At 37.2% G+C, this 22,545-nt stretch overlaps 1 protein-coding gene across 9 annotated transcripts in view; it reads left to right on the top strand.

The window, feature by feature from the left end:
- Nucleotides 1-22,545, top strand: part of TANC2 (tetratricopeptide repeat, ankyrin repeat and coiled-coil containing 2) — a 371,370-nt gene that overhangs the window by 242,140 nt on the left and 106,685 nt on the right. For all 9 annotated transcript variants that reach the window (XM_040452033.1, XM_040452035.1, XM_040452036.1 and 6 more), the window contains one exon: nucleotides 5,973-6,098. In XM_040452033.1, coding sequence (XP_040307967.1) covers nucleotides 5,973-6,098 — 126 coding nt within the window. The remainder of the gene's footprint in view (nucleotides 1-5,972; nucleotides 6,099-22,545) is intronic.

Below are 22,545 nucleotides of genomic sequence, written 5' to 3' on the forward strand. Positions count from 1 at the left end.
CTTGTGGATTTGCGGTTGCATGGCAGAAATTATCAGAGAGTAGGATGTCTCTGGTCATCCTGGATGTCTTAAAAGGAGACTGGCTGTGAATTAGAGGGATGTGGGAAGCAGGAAATGTTCACTTGCAGCAGCTGTCCTCAGGGCTTTGTGTGAAAATGAGGAGTCTTCAAGGAATTATAAGCAGCAGAAGTCAGTTACAATATAAACTCTCACCATCTACTTGTTAATGTTTGGAGCTGCACATTTTCCTAAGAAAAGGATCTTAAGAATCAGGTAAATGCAAAATCGGAATCATGGGGGATTTGGATGAATCCAATCAGAAGCTTAATGAGGATTTTATAAAGAGGAAAAAATGGGCTTTTCAGCAGTCAGAGTGTTGGCTTTATGAATCAAGGGCATAAGGACAGCAGAGTGGCTTCTTGCCCAGGCTGTAGCAGACAACGTCATCCAAGATCCCTGCTCAGGTCAGCCAGAATGATAATCGTGCTACTAAAACCTGTTTGCACTAGTAACACCTGATCTAAGAAGAAACAATTCAAATGGGTTTTATACTCAATATAGAGTTGCCTCTGGAATGTTTTGTACCAAATGTCTGCTGGATTTTTTTCTGCCCACTTATTTAAGTTATTTTGACTTCAAAAAAGTATGTCAGTTAAATGTTCTATAAATGAGTCAGCTGTTCCAATCCTATGAAGTCTCAAAAAAAAAATATATATATATATGTATATATATGTGCTCCCTTTTTCCACTTCCCTCTTGGACCTTTAATGACATAGATTTTACTTAGAGATAGATTTTACATAGAAGTTTACTTTTTAAAAACATTTTCTTTTCACATAAAAATTTTTAAGTAGATTTGTTTTTCCTCTTTCTTCAGTTCACTTCGACTTACCTAATTATCTCCTATGCTTGTATCTGGAAAGTGTTCATTAAATATAGTATTAACTTGATGAAATTATCTCAGAAAAATTGGCCAGCACAGTTTCACAGTAAGAGTACCACTATGAGGTGGGGATATGTGTGTCCTTATAGATCTGTCATTGGTATTTGTATGTGATGATGATGTGCAAGGCATTGTTGCTATAGCCACCTGCTTCATCCTTAGCTTTCAAATAACCCCATAAGACACAACCTAATTTTTTATTCATTGATCATTTAAATGTAGTCAAACACAAAGTGTATATTAAATACAATTATTCAGTTATTAGGCAAGCATTTATTGAGCATGTATGTGCCAGGCACTATTTGAAACACTTGAGAATCATCAGTAAACAAAACAGAAATTCCCCCCTCATGGACCTTACATTCTAGCCAGGGCAAATAAAATAATCTTAGTAAGTTATTTATATAGCATGGTAGAAAGCGATATGTACTTTAGAAAAAAAATAGAAGAGGGAAGAGGGATCAGAAGGAAGGAAGGAAGGAAAGGAGGGAGGGAGGGAGGGAGGAAGGAAGGTTGGTTATATGAACATCATTGGAGCTGAGCATATTATCATAGTGATGTCTGTTAAGCATTAAACAGAGCAATGAAGAGGGTGAGGACAGAGCCAGATATATCTAAATCTACATAGGACCAGTCTGGAATTCAGTTCTATATTAAGCATTATGTGCACGGTACTCTGATTTACTCTGAGGGGATAGGGTTATCAAAGATGAATCAGACATTACTTTCTCACCCTCAAGAACCTACTATAATAAGGGAAGACAGCCATGTAAGCAAGTTGCTGAATAACATAGGTCCTAGTTAGCAATATATGTATGTGGTTGCTAAAGGGGAGAAGCAATTAATTTTGACTAGAGGATCTGTCAGGGAAGCAGAGAAAATATAGCCTTAGCAAATTTTGTGACAAAGATTGAGATGTTTGACAAACTAAGACGAAGACTTTCTCTCAGAAAGTGGCTTGCAAATAGAAGTTTCAAGAGATTATGAGGGAGAGTAAATGTGTACAACTAGCAGAACACAGAGCCCCAGCTAACAGAATCTCAGGTCTCCTGCCTCAGCTTTCCAATATTTATCTCATATTCCTTTAAATAATGGGCAAGAATTTTGAAAATGATTAAGCAGTGAGAAACAGAATAAGACTAAGGAGAATTATGATTTAATAAAGAAGAAAGGCTGTGAAAAAATATTGGAATATTTGATAAAGAAAATTGTTATAGATTCAGATATCAACAAAAAAGATTTTAATTGCTAACATAAGAAAAAGAACAAATGTTTTAATAGATGTAAGTAACACTAAATAAAATGTATTTGCAATCCTGATTAAAACAATAGTTCCCCATCGGCTGATTCAAATCTGTGCCCTGAATCAGGGCTTCAGAGCTATAGCCCTTAATACCAAAGATCACTGCTCTTCCTTAGTTCACTGTTTGCCTATGAGTATTTGGATTTGTGAAGGAATGAACTGTTCATTCAGTAACTGTAGTATTTGTCTTTTTCCCCTAATGTCATCTGGCTGAAAGTGAGACATGTGCTCATTCCAAAACATATTTATGACATTTCTTGATCTTGTGAAATAAAGCAGTAGAACAATTGATGTCCATTTTCCTAGGAATTGTGATGGTGAAGATTAGTTTAGCAAAACTTGTTAAGTTCACATTAACCATTTATATTTAACAAATGTTGCCAGCAGCTCTTTGAATAGAAAGCTGACCCTGTGAAAACTAGGCTGTGGCTAAAAGTACCTGCCAGATCTTTCCATTAAAGACAAATGAGAATTGATTATCTAACTGTTGCTCAAATCTGTACTCAAAGTATAGAGCTCCCTTTAAAAGAGTCATAGATGAACATAATATAGAAAAAAGAAAGACCCTGGGATTTTTTTTTTCTTAACACAGCTTTTTGCTCCACTCCATGTTGTATATTTCTCTATCGTTCTGCCCACTGTTAATGAAATAAACGTCTTTTTATTAAAATGCATCAAACCATGTTAGTGTGTTGGCACGTAGAACCATTTTAATAAGAGAACCTTGCTTTAAAATTATATAATGTGCCATCAAATATTGCCATAACGGTAATTCAAAACTTAACACTCATACACCTGTTAAGGTTTTGTTTGCATTGTGTTTTAATGTGAGTAAAAGATTCTCATTGTCACTGATAGTTCTTTCATATTACTCTTCAGTTTATCAGCTTTAGAAAGTAACTTTACATATTTTTTCTTACTAAAAAAAATTACAAATTTGGGGCTTTTATTTGTTCTTTTGTTTCTTACTGTGGAAAATATTTGAAGCCTAGAGATTTATTAGCCTGCAATCACAGGCCTCTTCACTTTGCATACAAGGTCTTTACTATTGCCCAAGTTTGATTACTTATCTTTGAAGCCATAAAAAACAGAGTTGAGGGAAAGTGACAAAGATGAAGAAAGGATGAAAACTAAGATTCTTAAGAGAGAATTAAATCTGTTTAGCTTTAAAGAGGGAGAGATGGTACAATGCAAATAGCACTCACTGGATTGACGGGCCAGATAGCTGGTTTTGAGGCCAGACTCTGCCATAAATGAGTGATTCACTGCAGACAAGTCACTATACTGTCTCCTAATATATAAAATGAGGGGATTTAACTAATTTAGGGTCAAAACACTTTGTATATAAAGACCATCTAGTAAATATTTTAGACTTTGCAGGCCAAAATGGCCTCTCTGGCAACTACTCAACTCTGTTGTAAATGAATACTTGATGAATAGGCAAGGCTGTGTTCCAATAAAACTTTATTTACAAAAATAGGCAGGAGGCCAGAATTCATCTACAGGCCTTAGTTTGCTGACCTCTGGACCGGATGACCTTTAAGATTCCTCTCACGTCTTCATTCTGTGATGCTGCTTTATTATCAACATACATATCTGAAAGGATTGCTTCTCCATTATTTTCTATTCTGTACCAGTTGGGGCTAGCCAGGAGGCAGGAACCACAGGTATTTTAACAGAAAATTCAATATATAAAGAATGGTAGACTATGTTTAAATGAACTGGAAAGGTAAAAAGAAAACACAGAGGTAGTATGGGTTTGGCAACTGCCGGAAGCAGCTACCACCTCTGAGCCTGTGGAACAAGAGGAGGGTGGGATTGTTAAACTATAGAAACTTGAAGAAAGGCCCCACAAAGCTGAAACTCCAATCTCTGTGAAAGGAGCCCTGCTCAGCTGATGCTAATATTTCTGAGCTCCAAGGAGAGCTCTATGGGAATGGGACCTCTGAGGGTTCCCCCCCTTGGGGGTGGTGGGGGATAGCTACACATATGAAGAACCAAACAAAACAGACTTTGATTAAAGCAGGAGAGACACTATTAAACTTCAGAAAGAACTAATTCACAGAACCACATTAGAGTACCAGTGGGAATGGTGTAAGTCATCGTCCCCAGTGTTTTTAAATGAAAAATCATGCAGTTATCTTTCCTGGATAGTTTTAATTTCAGAACGCAGAGATCAAGATTATCTCTTATTCCTCTGTTACTCTCCCAGTGGGAATGGTATAAGAGTCACTGTCTCCAGTGTTTTTAAATAAAAGATTAAATAGTTATCTATTCTGGATAGTTTTAATTTCAGAATGCGGAAATCAAGATTATCTCTTATTCCTCTGAGACTCTCCCACTGATGTGTAACATGGCATTTGACTTCCTTTCTTGGTTTAGTTCCCTGGACTAGCTTCCAGAGACTTTTATTTCCTCATAGAAAGTATATCTGTGATCTAGTTAAGTTCCTGTCATCTTGGTTTCCAGTAGACCCAAGTAACTGAGCTAATTGCATTAGTTGAAGGATGAGGGGAATATAGATCTCTGGCACATGTTCTCTCTTGTTCTTTTCTGTTTTCCTCTCTTTTCTGTTTTATCTGTCTTTTCACTCCCTTTTTCAGCCCAGAGAGCACTTTGTGACTTTCTTTGTGCCACTTAGTCATAATCCACTGTGTATTGTTGTTTGTGTCTTATCTCAATTGGGGATGTGGACAATACTTCATTAGAGCTCTCCAGCCAAGAATGATCTCAGTTTGTTTCTTCTCACCCACTCAAAACAGTCACCAGAGGCAAACTGGCAGCTAAGCCAGGGAGGGCATCAAAAACAGGGCCTAGCACACAGTAAACTCTGGGTAAATAATTGTCATTGAATAACTGAGTAACCCCCGACACAGTATCTTACATAATTGGCAACAGATTGAATCAACAGTTTCATTAATAATTTATAAGCTCTAAATAATTATTTTCTGACAGAAGTTTGGGGGTTGTGTTGTTGTTGTTAAAAACTATTTTTGTGCCCAGCACTTTCTGATTCTTAATTTCTTCATTTTTTGGTTTATTGTGAATGGACCCAACAGCTCTCAGTATACAGCAGTGCCAATACCCATGTATCCCCCTTTCTTGTGCCATTTTCTCTCTCTGTGTTGTGCCTGGGTTAAAGGGTTTCTTCATTCAATGGGAGACCATTATTACCTATGTTCAGAGGACAACAAAGTGCTTTTTAGAATTCATGGACATTGACAGTTCCCTAAATGCTCTTTAGCAGTTCTCAGTCTGTTGTCCCAGGTGCCCATCTTTCTAATATATACATACAGGTGAAAAATGTTTTCAGAATGTTTTCATGTTTCATTCTTGAACATGAAGGGAAAATGTTGAAAATAGAACTTCATGTTTTTCTTACAGCTCAATCTGATGACGTTTATACCTTGTTCTACAAATGGCATTTGTGACCCAAAAGAAGCAAAAACTAATAATCTTTGTTATCGAGTACTAATGTGTTTGCTAACTTATTGCCAGTCCTCTTCATAAGCTCAGGCAATTGACAGTGATGAAGGAGCTGAAGACGACTCTTGACATTTTTTTCCCTGGCACGTGTTCTAGACACTGGTGAGGACATTGAGTTCAGCAAAACTCCTGGTAAATATATATGCTGGAGTAATCTCTGATTCCCAAGTTTGGGAGGTACAGACTAACTGAAAGTTTTCTAAGCTTACGTATTCTGACTAAACTTTTCTGTCTTGTCAGCCACAAGCTCTGCCCACTTGGAGGACCTTGCTTACCTGGATGAACAGAGACATACACCATTGAGAACTTCTCTTCGAATGCCGAGGCAGAGCATGGGCGGTGCTCGCACACAACAGGATCTGAGAGGTTAGAACCCCAAAAGGGCTTTTTCTGGGGATGCCCAGGCGAAAATGGAAATGGGCAATAGGCGAAAAGTTTCTTTGTTTCCAGTTTCCACGCTCACTTAAGTCTCCCTTAACCATAAGCCTAAAGCCATAGAAGAGAAAGATAAACACAAATACATTATACTCATCATATACATTGTAATTTTGAACAGTTGGAAGCATTGATTCCTGGAAATTCTGAAAGAAAACAAGGGTAAAAGTGGTGATGGGAGAAACAACCTCTTTAAGGTCCTGGATTTCAGAAGTGAGTGTTGACTAACTTCAGCCCTAGTCACCCAGGTGAACTTGGTGCTAATAGTTACGTGTTTTGTAGAGAATGTATTTCATTTTGATTCTAGTGGCCATTTCTAGTGACGGACAGTACTTTTATTTACTTGGAGTCTCAGTGCTTTTAGTCCTGTCCTGGCAACATCTAAACAACTTAGTCCTTTTCCCACTCAGGCACCTGTTTCTTTACACTCTTTATACATACTGCATGTTTCTGCAGTCAGGAACCTGATCTTTTCAAAGACTCTCATTTTGTTGATCATTTCAAAGACAGTCTAATTGAGAGACCTGTTTGTTGTATCACTGCTTGTGCCTCTTATTTATTTGTTCAAAATGAACCAAACTGTCTCCAGTAGCCTTAACAAATAGATGGTCTGCTTCCTCTAGTACCTAGTAATCCATAGCTCTACTCCCCCAAGTGCATTTTTAATTTTATCTTATAGATTATGTTCATCTTTCCTTTGGTCTCCTCCTCACCCCTTGTCCAGTGCTAATCTATATGGCACCACATGCATAACTCACACAGGAAGGGATTCATTCATGCCTGCTCTCCATTCTGGAATTCATTATGCTGAGTGTTTTTCAATGACTGACCCAGTAGGAGTATAAAATAATTGATTGTATTGCTGCAATTACCATACCTCGGTCAACTATAGTGAGTTGATGACCTCAGTCAGTTTTAGTTCCCAATCCTATTCATCCTGCTCACCGTTTCTTCAGTTAACCACATGCTAGTTTTGCTTAGTAGATACAGTTGTGTATTTCTAGCCCAGAAAGGAATTGCATTCAGCTTTATTTTAGTGCTGATAGATTGATTATATCCAAAGCCTGAATAAATCTAGTCAAAAGACTAAATAAATGATTTGTGCCAAAACCAGAATGCATAGCCATAATAAAACAGGTTGGACACATGATTTCACTCATATGTGGCATTTGAGAAACAAAACAAATGATCATAGGGGAAAAAAAGAGAGAGGCAAACCAAGAAACAAACTCTTAACTATAGACAACAAACTGATAGTTACCAGAGGGGCATAGGTGATGGGGATTAAGGAGGGCACTTGTGATGAGCACTGGGTATTGAGCTGTGTAGTTTTGAGAACCCTTTGTGTTGGGTTCTGTTGATACTTGATGTTATATCTCTGCTCTATATAAATATTTAGTAAGATCTTTGGCAGATGTATTCTAGTGAGCTTGATATTTAGACACCGGTATCACTTGTATCTAGAAAACAACAGAAATCTTTTCTATTGCACTGAGCTTCAGCCTAAACATTCAGTAAAACCAAAGTAAATCTAATGATTTTTCAAAGCATGCCTAAATCTTTAGGGAACTCTCTGCCCAAATAATGCATTCCTAACAAAAGCAATTGTATATCCTTTACAGATTGTGTCTCATCTTATTGTTTACGCTAGAACTTAAAGACACAGTTTTCCATTGATACAGGTACTATGATATTAGTGTTTCAGCTCCTTAACGTTGTCTTTTCTTTCAAGACCTTTTCTTTTAGCACTCTAAATGGTTAGAACATACCATTCAGTTGAGTGCTTTAATCTGTAAGAGACTGTATATTTACTAAGCAGTATTTGCCTTCTAAAATTAGCATACTAATCTTCCCTCAAAAAGTAATATGTTATCTTAATTGCTGTTTACAAATGAATTCTGTGTCTTACCATATGACTTAAAACACATTTACAAGAAAGGAAAGCAAACTTGGATTGACTTTCCTTATATTTCTGTAGACCTGCTTGACAAACCTTTATAATTTGTGCTTCTTACATCCAAAACATTGCACTTTATCACAGAAACAGAATCATGTTGTTTTCCTGGCATAATTTTAGAAAACATGTCACATCATGCTTTCTGTTTTATTTAAAAGAACATACAAATTGCAGTCATATTTTTGTTTTATATATTTTTCTTTGGTTGCGGTTGAAGTAAAACAACTTTACCCCCCCAAAAATAGTAAAGTGATTGAAACTTTTTGTAGTATACACTAAGATAAATCCTTGTATATTAAAGATATATCTTTCTATATTTTAAAGTATTACTCAAATCCTATGAAATAGTTTCTTAATCACAGTTAAATGGGTTTTAAATCATAAGTGATGAGGGAGGGGGCCCTGAGTGGCTCAGTCAGTTAAGCATCCAACTTTGGCTTAGGTCATGATCTCATGGTTCATGAGTTCGAGCCCCACGTTGGGCTCTGTGCTGACAGCTTAGAGCTGTCCAAAGCTCTGCTTTGGATTCTGCGTCTCCCTCTCTCTCTGCCCCTCCTCGGCTCACCCTCACCCTGTCTCTCTCTCTCAAAAATAAATAAACATTAAAAATAGTAATAAATAATAAAAAATAAATAAATCACAAGTGATGGGTTTTAAATGACCCTCAATCTTCAGTAGTGAGGTAGTGAATCGTCATGTACACTGTAGCCTGGCTACTAAATTTGCTGGCTGATTCGAAGTATGGAGATGATCTGAAATAATACTCTTGAGGATATGTCTGAAGAGGTATAAATCATTTATTGGGCACTTCAGGCATTCTTGCACTAGTCTGTTTAGAGCAGTGGTTCTCAAACTTTCTGGTTGTCAGCACCCTTTTACACACTTAAAAAAACCACTGAGGATTTGGGGCGCCTGGGTGGCTCAGTTGGTTAAGCATCTGACTCTTGATTTCATCTCAGGTCGTGATCTCAGAGTTTGTGGGATCGAGCCCACACGCTGTCAGTGTGGAGCCTACCTGGGATTCCCTCTCTCTTCTCTCTCTACCCCTCCCCTCACTTGTGGACTCTCTAAGTAAATAAACAAACGTTTTTTTAAATTTATGGAGGACCCTAAAAGCTTGTGTCTATATGAGTTATATCTATTGACATTTACCATATTAGAAGTTAAAACTGAGAAATTGTTAAAATATCTGTTCATTTTTAAAAAAAACAAGAGTAGACCTGTTCTTTGTGAATAATCATATAAGCTCTGGAAAATTCTTCTGTACTTGGGAAGGAATGAGTGTGGAAAAATACAGTAACCTTTTAGTATTATGAAAATAGTTTTGATTTTGTGGACGCCCTTGAAAATATCTTCAAAACCCGCAGGGGTCCCCAGATCACACTTTAAGAAACACTGGTTTGGAGACTACCACTGCAGTTGAAGATAAGTGCCTTTACACGTTTAAGGACCACACATTCTATTTACAGAAATGCAAAAAAACTGTAGTTTTAGAATTGGTTAGAAGTTGTTCATAAACACATTGTTTAAGAGAACAGGCAGAGAGCTGTACTTTTAATCTCCTGACTTCATTATTTTATGACTGGAAGTTTGTACCACTTAATCCCCTCTATCTATTTCACCCATCCCCCTACCACCTCCCCTCTGGTGGCCACCAGTTTGTTCTTTGTATTTAAGAGATGTTTGTTCATTTGTTTTTAGATTCTAAATATAAGTGAAATCATGAGGTATTTGTCTTTCTTTGTCTACCTAAGTTTTTCCCAGCTCTTTACACTTTTAAGCTTGCAGGACCTCCTGTAGCTGACAGGCCCTACTCTTCCAGCTTTGTTTGCAAGTAGTTTTTGAATATTTGTCCTGAATTCACTTAGGTTTTAGGAGATACCTTCATTCTGGAATTCTGTCTAAGCTGTCAGTGTATAATTCTTTACTCATCACTAGCATTTATTATGATAACTTTGTGTTAGAAGGACCAGCCTGTTTTCACTGATGTTCTTTAGTTGTGTTATTTCAGTGCAGTGACTAACACCTTACAGATTATTCCCAGATTTGATGCACAGTGGCTTTGTAATTGTCTACTGACCATTTTGTATGAAACTCAACACTTAATGCCAGAAAGAGTACATATGCAATAAATGTTTGCTTGAATTAATAAAAAGAGTACAGGCATAGCTCGTTTGATAGTTACCTTAATAATAACTGCAATGGTTTGATCATCGTGATAGTGTTTTGACCACTGAAGCAGAAGTTGCTGGATAACATCTGAGCTACAAGTGGGGTATTAACACTAACATTTGCACAAAAAAAAAAAAAAAAAAAAAGACTAGAAGGGAGATAAAATACAAAATAGAAAATTAAAATTTTTTAAAAAGTTAACATTTGCTTCATTAGTAAAAAGTCTCTTTTTTTTACTTCTCAAGACAGCTGTTTTGAACAACTGTTCTACCGAAATTGATGTTTCCAGATACCCAGCCCAACAATGGGGAAAAGGTCATTTAAGTGCACTGTCCAGGATCCCGCTGCAGCAAGTTACTAGATTCCTAGCTGTCAACCATCCAAGAACCTGAGCTTTAATGATAAAATAGTTACAGCAGATTATGTACCAGTGTGGAATATATAGCTGGCTAACCAACCATAAGTGCCTTTTCTAGTCCCAAATCCTAATGTCTTTGAGAGATATTAATATGAAACATTATTAAAGTTTTTAACTCAAGTTTTTAAAATTATTTTGGGGTCCATTTTAAAAAATTCATCACAATTGTGTTAATGTGGAGTTATGCTTGAAGTAACCAACCTGAAACCTGTCACTCTTTCTGACCATCTTAATGGACTATCTTCTTCCACAGAGAAAGACAGAAACTAAGTTTGCTGCTGAGCAAAAAGAAAGATAAAGGTTATTGGTTTTTATAGATAAATGTAATAAATCTTTTTTTTAAGTCTCTATTTTTTTAATTTATGTATTTAAATTCAAGTTAGTTAACATACAGTATAGTATTGGTTTCAGGAGAAGAACCCAGTGATTCATCACTTAAACACCCAGTGCTCATTCCAACAAGTACCCTCCTTAATGCCCATCACCCATTAGCTCATCCACCCACCCACCAAGATAAATATAATAAATCTTATGATGGAATATATAAAAAGGACAAGGGAGAATTAAAATACACAAAGCAAATCACAGCATACTGACCTCAAATAGTAGCTACTTGGGGGTAAATTAACAGTAGATTATTAATGGTAATACTCTAACTTGCCTGATGCTAAATCATAATTACACTGTTCTGCTTTAAGAAATTACACATTCCTAATTAAAACTTATATCCCAATGTATGTTCATTTCCCTGGGACTTGTACTGAATCCTGTTACTAAATGGCCATTCATAGGCATTGGATTTAGTTAATAGCTGCTTTATTTTATTTTTTTATTTTTTTTTTCAATGTTTATTTATTTTTGGGACAGAGACAGAGCATGAACGGGGGAGGGGCAGAGAGAGAGAGGGAGACACAGAATCAGAAACAGGCTCCAGGCTCTGAGCCATCAGCTATCAGCCCAGAGCCTGACGCGGGGCTCGAACTCCCGGACCACGAGATCGTGACCTGGTTGAAGTCGGACGCTTAACCGACTGCGCCACCCAGGCGCCCCAATAGCTGCTTTAATAGATACTAGGTGAGAGGGCATATGTGCAAATGATAATCTGACTCATTGGCAGAATTTGTGTGAAATTGACCCTGCCACAATTATCGTGGCTTAGTCAAAGCAAAGAATTGAATTTTCATCAAATAAAATCAGTGTTTCACACTATTTGTGAGGCCCTTACTTTTCCAAAACAATGAATCCTTTATGAAGATGACTAAGATGCATGTCATGAAGCTAATATTCTTGCATTAGCCTACTGAGTCACACACCCCTGAGGTTGTGAGTCATCTTGATCATGACCTGGCTGGCTCTCACATTTACAAGAGAATATTTCCATCAGTCTCTTCTCTCTCACTGTTCATTGTTTTGTTTTTACAAGATTAAACTTGTTTCTTTATATTTAAAATCCAAAGATAAGGTTGCATGCATGTAACTGCCTACAGGTAAATATTAAATGCATAGATTGTCATATTCAGTTGTATGAAGTTGACCCTTGCACCCCCAGCCAGCTCTTAAAAACTGAGAACAAACTGAGGGTTGATGGGGGGTGGGAGGGAGGGATGGGTGGGTGAGGGATATTGAGGAGGACACCTGTTGGGATGAGCACTGGGTGTTGTATGGAAACCAATTTGACAATAAATTTCATATTAAAAAAAAATTTGAAAATGTAGTATTCAACCTGGATATCTTTGAATGTCTGCTAGAAACTATGCTTTTTGGAGTAGTCTGGGTATGGTTTTTTAAAAGCAGATCACTACTTGTTAAAGTAGCTCTAGGTAGGTGCACAGATCTTGTTTTTATGTAAGCCAGTCTTATTTGGTAAATTTCATCTTAAAGTGTGAGAATTCAAAAAGTAGCTAATATACAACAAAGTTCCCTCACAAGACGCACAAGGGAGAGATAACTTTAAGAGAAGAAAGAGACTGTAAAACACATAGTCTTATAATAGGCACAGATTGACTCCTTGTATTAAATAACATGCTACTTAGGGGCACCTGGGTGGCTCAGTCGGTAAGCGTCCAACCTCAGCTCAGGTCATGATCTCGCGGTTTGTGAGTTCGAGCCCCATGTCGGGCTCTGCTGACAGTTCAGAGCCTGGAGCCTGCTTCAGATTCTGTGCGCCCCCCCCCCCTTCTCTCTCCACCCCACCCCTGCTCGTGCTCTGTCTCTCTCTCAAAAATAAATAAAACATTAAAAAAAATAATAATAACACACTACTTAGAGAAAAGAAAGCCTGTGGAGTAACATGAGAGAGATTCTAATCATAAGTCTGCAAGAATAAATCTGAAAATATTCTTTTTTTTTTTATTTTTTTTAACATTTATTTATTTTTGAGACAGAGAGAGACAGAGCATGAGCAGGGGAGGGTCAGAGAGAGAGAGGGAGACACAGAATCCAAAACAGGCTACAGGCTCTGAGCTGTCAGCCCAGAGCCCGATGCGGGGCTCGAACTCACGGACTGCGAGATATGACCTGAGCCGAAGTCGGACGCCCAACCAACTGAGCCACCCAGGTGCCCCTGAAAATATTCTTAAATACCTTAAGTGCAATAAAGAAAAATAAGTAACCATTATGACATTTTGATGTTTTGATCTAAATTAGGTTTAAACAAATTTTTTAAGTTTATTTATTTATTTTGAAAGAGAAAGGGAGAACACAAGCAGGAGAGGGGCAGAGAGAGAGAATCCCAAACAGCACGGACCCCAACTCAGGGCTCAAGCCCACAAAGCAAGAGACCACGACCTGAAACGAAATCAAGAACTGGATGCTTAACCGATTGAGCCGACCCAAACGCCCCTGAGCAAAATTAGGTTTAAAGAATCGCCTTCCCAGTTAATCTATCATTGTTTTCTCCAAAAGTGAATAAATATTATTAAAGTAATCATATCACGAGTAAATTTACATAGGTAACACTTTGCAAAAACATTTTTTGATTCTGTAAAATGATACAAGCTTTACAATCTTGTATCTAAAAGTTTTTTTATGGAATAACTTCCCAAGATAAAACAAAATATAGAACTGGAGAATTTCCTTTGTAGGACCATGGCTATTTCATCACTGAATGTTCACTTAAAATTGTTTAATCTTAAATTTCAACTAATTAACCAGTTTTGATGCTCCAATAAAAATAAATCTCAGGTTTCACCTTCAAGGCCAACAATTTAATAGCACAAAACTATGTTGACATAGTTACATAATTATTTTATAAAATGTTTCACATTTTAAAAGCTTTACTGTTTTTATATTTTCTCTACATTTTGAGGTATTCAACATGAGGAAACCAATAAAAAGTGACATTTGAGAGAGTTAGGTTTTCCCGATTTCTTTTACTATTTTCCAGAGATCTTTCTTCCCTTCCCGAAAATTCCAGTCAGCAGTGACTCCAGATTTTTCTCAACAAATGTTTTCCTTTAAGACCTATGTCAGAGAGCTGAAATTTAATATGCAGTTATTCAGAGACTCAAAGTATTATTTACTAGAGTAAAATAAGCCTCTTCCCTTTTTTATCCCCGCATTAGTAGGATACAATGGACTTCTTGAAACGTTACGACAAATGTTGAGAGTGGGACACTTTTAAACAGATATAAAAATGATAGCTTGCATTTACTGAAGTTCTTATTCTTTGTAGAGACAGTGCTAAGAGCTTTATACGTGTTCTTACTTAATCCTCGCAACCCTTTGATCTAAGCAGTGGTAATAAGGAGACAGGATTTAGAGAGGTTAAATAACTTGCCTAAGGTTACATGTCTAGTCATGGGCAGTGCCAGGATTCATTTCATATCTGGCAGACTCCAGAGCCTGTGCTCTTAACCATGGTACTGTACAGTGTTATAGACAGTATAATATAAAAAGCAGTAAGTCATGTAATAATGTAACAATACAATGGTTTATTGTAGATACTCAGGACTCTAATGCATTAGGTATGGGGGAGAGAACTGCATATCAGCACTAACTGCCAATGACTGTGGCGGCTCTGATCAGACAAGGTACCAGTGTGACTCAGCCCAAACTAGCTCCTACTTCCCCATTTCTATTAATAGTGCCCCAATTTTCCTCTCACCTGGCTTTAACTCTTGAAGTCATCTTTGAATCACTGTCTTCATTATCTCCTACATCCAGTCACTTATGATGCCCTGAGGATTCTACTCTCCTAGGTTCTCACATTCTTCCCATGTTCTCCATTCTCAGTACAGCTAATTAGCTTGTCTCCCTCCTCTGGTCTTTTCCATGTTTGAATCAAGCTGATGCCTGGCTTGCCAGATTAATCCTTCTAAAAAGCAGCTCAGATAATGTCATTTCTCTGTCTTACAGTTATCATCGCCGTCATCCTTCTCTAATACAGAAACCAGAAAAATAAGTAGTTTGGGAGAAGACAGATTATGGTTTCTTAGTACCTTAAAAATTCACTCTATTGATACTGTTCCTCAAAATGGACACGGCCAGATGGACCATGAAACAGAACAGGTGGTGGACAAGAACTAAAGGAGTAGATATATTAGATAATGTATGAGAAACTGCCTAGACAGCACTTAATGAATTTTATTAACTTATTCAAAAACAAGGACTAAAATCACTTCCATCCTAGTTGAGAATTAACACAATAATCTGTACAGTCAGACCCTTTTCCATATAGAGTCCCAGACAGCAACTCAGTATGTTTTTAGCTGAGTTAACCGAACCATAACAAGGACAGGTAGAGTAATTAACAAAGAAGAAATAGATAAATAAACATATTAAACTATGTTTAAGATAAGGAGGGGAAAGTTGAATTATAATATGAAACATATATGGATATCTTTTTAGAGTACTTAAAAAGAGAGTAAAAAGGCAACTTGTGGAATGAGAGAAAATACTTGCAAACCATATAACTGATAAAGAGTAGGTATCCAAAATATATAAGGAACTCCTGTAACTCAATAGCAAAAAAATTAATAACCCGATTTTTAAAATGGGCAAAGGACTTGGATAGACATTTCTCCAAGGAAAACCTACAAGTGGCCAACAGGTATTTGAAAAGATGTTCAACATCACTACTTGTGAAGGAAATGAAAATGAAAATCACAATGATAGATCACCTCACACCTGTTAGAATGGCTGTTGGAAAACATACATATACAAAGAAAAGAACAAGACAAGGAGATAGAGAAATTGGAACCCTTGGTAACTGTTGTTAGGAAGGCAAAATGGTGCAGCCACTATGGAAAGCAGCACAATGGTTCCTCAAAAAATTAAAGATAAAACTACCATATGATCCAGCAACCACACGCCTGGGTATATATCAAAAAAAACCTGAAATCAGAATCCCAAAGAGATATGTGCACTCCCATGTTCATTCCAGCATTATTCACAATCGTTAAGAGGTGGAAAGAACCTAAATATCCATTGATGGATAAATGTGTAAAGAAAATGTGCCATATACATACGGTAGAATGTTATTCAGCCATTAAAAAAGAAGGAAATACTGTCACATGCTAAAACATGGATGAACTTTGAGGACATTATGCTAAGTTAAACCAACCACAGGAGAACAAATACCACATAATTTCACTTATATAAGGTATCTAAAGTAGTCACACTCCTCGAAGCACAAAATAGAATGGCAGATGCTAGGGCCTGCAGGGAGGGGAAAATGAGTTGCTATTCAATGGGTGTAAAGTTTTAGTCATGCCAGGTGAGAAAGTTGTAGAGATCTGTATGACATTGTACTTATATTGATGATCTTGTGTGCTTATTTGCCACCAAATGAGTATCTTCTTTGGTGAAGAAGCATCTGTTCAAATATTTTGTCCACTTTTTATTGGGTTTCTTTTCTTGTTATTGAGTTTTGAGAGTTTATTATATAGTTTGGATATAAGTCCTTTATCAGATATAGGCTTTGCAAATATTTTTTCTCATAGTATGGCTTGTCTTTTCATTCTCTTCAGCAGTATCTTTTGAAGGACTGAAGCTTTTAGAAATCCAGTTTATGAATTTTTGTCATGATGGCTGTGCTGTGTCTAAGATTTATTTGACTAACCAAAGGTCACAAATATTTTCTCCTATATTTTCTTCCAGAAATTTTACAATTTTAGGTTTTACATTGAGGTCTATGATTAATTTTAATTTTTATATATGGTGCATGACATATGTGAAAGTGGTTTTTTGAGGTTTTGTTGTTGGGTTTTGTTTTTGTTTTGGGGCTTTTTGTTTTGTTGTTGTTGTTGTTGTTTGCATATAGGTATCCAATTGTTCAAACACCATTTGTTGTAAAGACCACAAAGAATTTTTTTAAGATTTGTAATTCTCATTTCTGGTGTTCTTCATTTCTTTGTGTTAATCCATATTTCTACCCAGTGACATTTTGCTTCTGCCTGGAGGACTTTTAACATTTCTTGTATTGTGGATCTGCAGCTGATTAATCTTTTCAGCTTTTATATTTCTGAAAAAGTCTTTATTTCGCCATTACTTTTGAAAGATAAATTTAAATTTTCACTGGGTATATAATTTTAAGAAGTTTTTTTTCCTTTCTATAATTTAAAGCTGTAGTTCCAATGTCTTCCTTTTTTTTTTTTAATTTACATCCAAATGAGTTAGCAAATGTGAAACAAGATTTCAGGAGTAGATTCCTTAATGCCCCTTACCCATTTAGCCCATCCCCCCTCCCACAACCCCTCCAGCAATCCTCAGTTTGTTCTCCATATTTATGAGTCTCTTCTGTTTTGTCCCCCTCCCTGTTTTTATATTATTTTTGTTTCGCTTCCCTTATGTTCATCTGTTTTGTCTCTTAAAGTCCTCATATGAGTGAAGTCATGATTTTTGTCTTTCTCTGACTGACTAATTTGACTTAGCATAATACCCTCCAGTTCCATCCACATAGTTGCAAATGGCAAGATTTCATTCTTTTTGATTGCCGAGTAATACTCCATTGTGTGTGTGTGTGTGTGTGTGTGTGTGTGTGTGTATACACACACAAACAACACATCTTCTTTATCCATTTATCCATCGATGGACATTTGGGCTCTTTCCATACTTTGGCTATTGTTGATAGTGCTGCTATAAACATGGGGGTGCATGTGTCCCTTCAAAACAGCACACCTGTATCCCGTGGTTAAATGCCTAGTAGTGTAATTGCTGGGTCGTAGGGTAGTTCTATTTTTAGTTTTTTGAGGAACCTCCATACTGTTCTCCAGAGTGGCTGCACCAGCTTGCATTGACACCAACAATGCAAAAGACATCCTCTTTCTCTGCATCCTCACCAACATCTGTCATTGCCTGAGTTGTTAATGTTAGCCATTCTGACAGGTGTAAGGTGGTATCTCATTGTGGTTTTGATTTGTATTTCCCTGACGATGAATGATGTTGAGCATTTTTTCATGTGTCAGTTGGCCATCTTGATGTCTTCCTTGGAGAAGTGTCTATTCATGTCTTTTGCCCATTTCTTCACTGGATTCTTTGTTTTTTGGGTATTGAGTTTGATAAGTTCTTTATACATTTTGGATACTAACCCTTCATCTGATATGTCATTTGCAAATATCTTCTCCCATTCTGTGGGTTGCCTTTTAATTTTGCTGATTGTTCCCTTCACTGTGCAGAAGCTTTTTATTTTGATGAGGTCCCAATAGTTCATTTTTGCTTTTGTTGCCCTTGCCTCTGGAGACATGTTGAGTAAGAAGTTGCTGCGGGCAAGATCAAAGCTATACTACAAAGCTGTAATCATCAAGACAGTATGGTACTGGCGCAAGAACAGACACTCAGATCAATGGAACAGAATAGAGAACCCAGAAATGGACCCACAAATGCATGGCCAACTAATCTTTGACAGAGGAGGAAAAGAATAACCAATGGCATAAGGACAGTCTCTTCAGCAAGTGGTGCTGGGAAAACTGGACAGCGACATGCAGAAAAATGAACCTGGACCACTTTCTTACTTTCTTACACCATACACAAAAATAAACTCAAAATGGATGAAAGACCTCAATGTAAGACAGGAAGCCATCCAAATCCTCGAGGAGAAAGCAGGCAAAAACCTCTTTGATCTTGCCCACAGCAACTTCTTCATCCACTGTCTTCTTATTTGCATTGTTTCTGACCAGAAATCTGCTGTCATCCTTATCTTTTGTTCCTCTGTACTTCATATGTCTTCTTATTCTGTGGCTGCTTTTAAGATTTTTTTGATCTCTGGTTTTGAGTAATTTGATTATGTCGTGCCTTGTCATTTTCTTTATATGTCTTGGACTTTGGGCTCATTGAACTTCTTGGATCTGTGACTTTATAGCTTTCATCAGATTTAGAAATTTTATAGCTATTGTTTCTTTAAACATATTTTCTGTCACCCACCTTACTAGTTATATTTGCCCACTTGGAGTTGTCTCACAGTTCACTGATGCTTTTTTTATTTTAGAGGATGTTTTTTCTCTGTATGTTTAATTTTGGATAGTTCATATTCCTATGTCTTTAAGGTCACTCATCCTTTCTTCTGTACTGTTAAATCAGTAATTTCATCTAGTATATTTTTCATTTCTATTGTTGTAGGGTTTTTTTCCTGACAGTTCACTTCAGTCTTTTGTATCTCCCATATCCCTACTTTTGAACACATAGAATATTGTTATAATTACTATTTTAATATCTTTCTCTGATAATTCTAACATCATTGTCAGTTCTGGATCAGTTTCACTTGATTGATTTTTCTCCTAATTGTGGTTCTTTTTTTCATGCCTCTCTGCATGCCTAACAATCTTAGTTTGGATGCCAGACATAGTAGATTTTACCTTACTGAATGTTAGATATTTTTGTATTTTTTTTTAATTTTTTTAATGTTTATTTTTGAGAGAGAGAGCTGAGTGGGGGAGGGGCAGAGAGAGAGGGAGACCTAGAATCCGAAGCAGGCTCCAAGCTCCCAACTGTCAGCACAGGGCCCGTAAGATCACAACCTGAGCCAAAGTCAAATGTCCGACCACCTGAGCCACCCAGGTGCCCCTGTATTCTTATAAATATGCTTCAACTTTTTTCAGGAATGTTGAAGTTATTTGAAAACAGTATGATTAATTTTGGGTCCTTAAGATTTGTTGAGTAGACCCAGAACAATATTTATTATAGGTCTTAAATTTCTATACTGCTGAGACAAGACCTTTCTGGATATCCTAGCCAGTGTCCTGTAAATTGTGAGGTTTTCCATTCTGGCTGCAAGTAACAGGCACTGTTTCTGGCCCTATGAAAGCAGCAGGCTGTTTTCCCTCTAATCCTCTTGGATAGGTCATTTCCTGGCTTTGGGCAATTTTCTCACATACATGTGCTAATCAGTACTCTACTTTTCACACATCTCCACAATTATCACTGTTTTGCTCTCACCTTCTTAGAACTCTTTCCTTTGAACATTTGCTGCCTTGGTCTTGCTGAATTCTCAGTTCCATATCCTCAACTCAGGGAGTCTGCCAGCATCATACTGGGTTTTCCCTCCCTACATCATGGTCTGGAAATTCTTTTAAGGCAGTAAGTGAGCATAGGATTTGCCTATTTGTTTTCCCTCTCTCAGGAATCATTATTTTTCATTGACTATGTCTAGTGTCTTGAAAACCATTGTTTTATATACTTTGTTTAGAAGTCTGTTTGGGGATTGTTTTGGGTAGGGGGGTAAATATAGTCCTTTTCACTCCATCTTGGGCAGGAATAGAAATTCATGTCATAGTTTTAAAAAGAAAATTATAGGTGAAGTGGACCAGAGCATAAACTCATCTCTCATTAGAAAATGACTGGCTTGAGGGGAGGGGAAGTGATGGGCATTGAAGAGGGCATCTTTTGGGATGAGCACTGGGTGTTGTATGGAAACCTAATTTGACAATAAATTTCATATAATAAAAAAGAAAATGACTGGCTTGAGGGGTGCCTGGGTGGCTCAGTCAGTTAAGTGACTGACTTTGGCTCAGGTCATAATCTCACGGTTCGTGAGTTTGAGCCCCCCATCAGGCTCTTTGCAGACAGCTCAGAGCCTAGAGCCTGCTTCGTATTGTGTGTCTCCCTCGCTGTCTGCCCCTCCCCTGCGCGCTCTCTCTCTCTCTCTCTCTCTCAAAAATAAATAATTATTAAAAAATACATATATACTTTAAAAAGAAAATGACTAGCTTGGTAGTTAGAATTGAGTTCTCTGAACTAAACTATGTATTGTACATGTAGTGATGCAGAATTAAATATGGTCATTTCTAGCACAAGAATAAATCTTACATGTAGTGTTAGCAAGACTTCAGTTACTAAACTGATTTGTGTGGCTCCAGCTTTCTCAGTAACTTTTCTAAAAGAAAACAAGAATAGTCTTTAGAAATACCTATCCATAGGGTGCCTGGGTGGCTCAGTCGGTTAAGCGTCTGACTTCAGCTCAGGCTGTGATCTTACAGTTGTGAGTTTGAGCCCCACGTCGGGCTCTGTGCTGACAGCTCAGAGCCTGAAGCCTGCTTGGAATTCTGTGTCTCCCTCTCTCTCTGCCCCTCCTCCACTCATGCTTGGTCTCTCTCTCTCTCTCTCTCTCTCTCTCTCAAAAATATATAAACGTTAAAAAAAATTTTTTTAAAGAAATAGCTATCCTGTCCTCTCTGAAATAGCTAGCTATCCTGTCCTCTCTGGGCATTAGCTCTAAGACACTATTTCCTCCCTTCACCCAGCTTCCTGTAGGAATAGTATTCTTGATTGTGGTGCTTTGGTCAATATCCAGGCCTTGCCTGTGATATTCACAGAGCTTGGAAAATAACATTTGTTTCTTCTTTGTCCTGCTATTTAATGGTTCACTGGTTTATGATAGTTGCCTTTAAACAGAAATGTATCCCTGAAAGGTGCCAAACAAATGATCCATTTCTTTTTATTATTATAGTACAGAGCAGTGATTTTCAAAGACCTCTATTTGCATCCTATAACTGCCTCCCTCAAGCCCTCCTGTTCTACCAAAGCAAAGTGTATACATATTTCCCTGTGGTTAAGGATGGAAAATCCATATTAACTATTTTCATTCACGAATTCATTTGTTAAATGTTATTGAATATACCTACCAAATGACAAAACTGTACTAGTTAATAAGGACTTAATAGGCTCGGTGATTAACATAGGGTGAGATGACGACTTGTGGGTTAGAGTGTGGAGGTTGACATGATCATGTTAGAGATTTGGTAGCTCTATGTATGGGAGGAATAAAAGCCTCTTTAAGGATATAGTAAAAGCAAGAGATGTTGAGAACCTAAACTATGTGACTGACATTCATTGAGGATTAAGATTTTAAGCTAAGAATTTAACATACATGTTCTCATTTAACCTAATGGGGTAGATACTCTTCTTATCCTCGTTTTACAGATGACAAAACTGAGACTTAGAGTGATCAGCACCTCCTCCAAGGGTACGCCACTCTAGTAGCAGTGGAATAGGAAAGAAAAAAAGGAATTATATCTGAGAAATAGCCCTCAAGAACTATTGAGAGGACTTGTGACAAATTAGATGTAAAGGTTAAGGAAGAAGAAATCCTGATGAGTGCCAAGTTTCTATCTGGGAAGACCAGGCAAATGGGTGGTACTTCATTAACTGAGTTATTAATAAATGGAATAGAAAGATTAAGGTGAGTGAGACAATAACTTTGAAACATTGGAAGTTTGAGGTTTCTATCAGAAAGCCAAATAGGATAACTTTTGTAAATAGTTGGACATGCTGTGTAGGAGTGTGGGAATGAGGTCTGGAATAGAAATACAAACCATCACCACTTAGATAGTTGTGAAAGCTATTAGTCTATTCCTTTGAGACTATCCAGGGAGACCACGAAGAACAAAACAATGAAA

Source organism: Herpailurus yagouaroundi, unplaced genomic scaffold, assembly GCF_014898765.1.
Source record: "Herpailurus yagouaroundi ecotype Mexico unplaced genomic scaffold, PumYag 206, whole genome shotgun sequence".
NCBI lineage: Eukaryota > Metazoa > Chordata > Mammalia > Carnivora > Felidae > Herpailurus > Herpailurus yagouaroundi.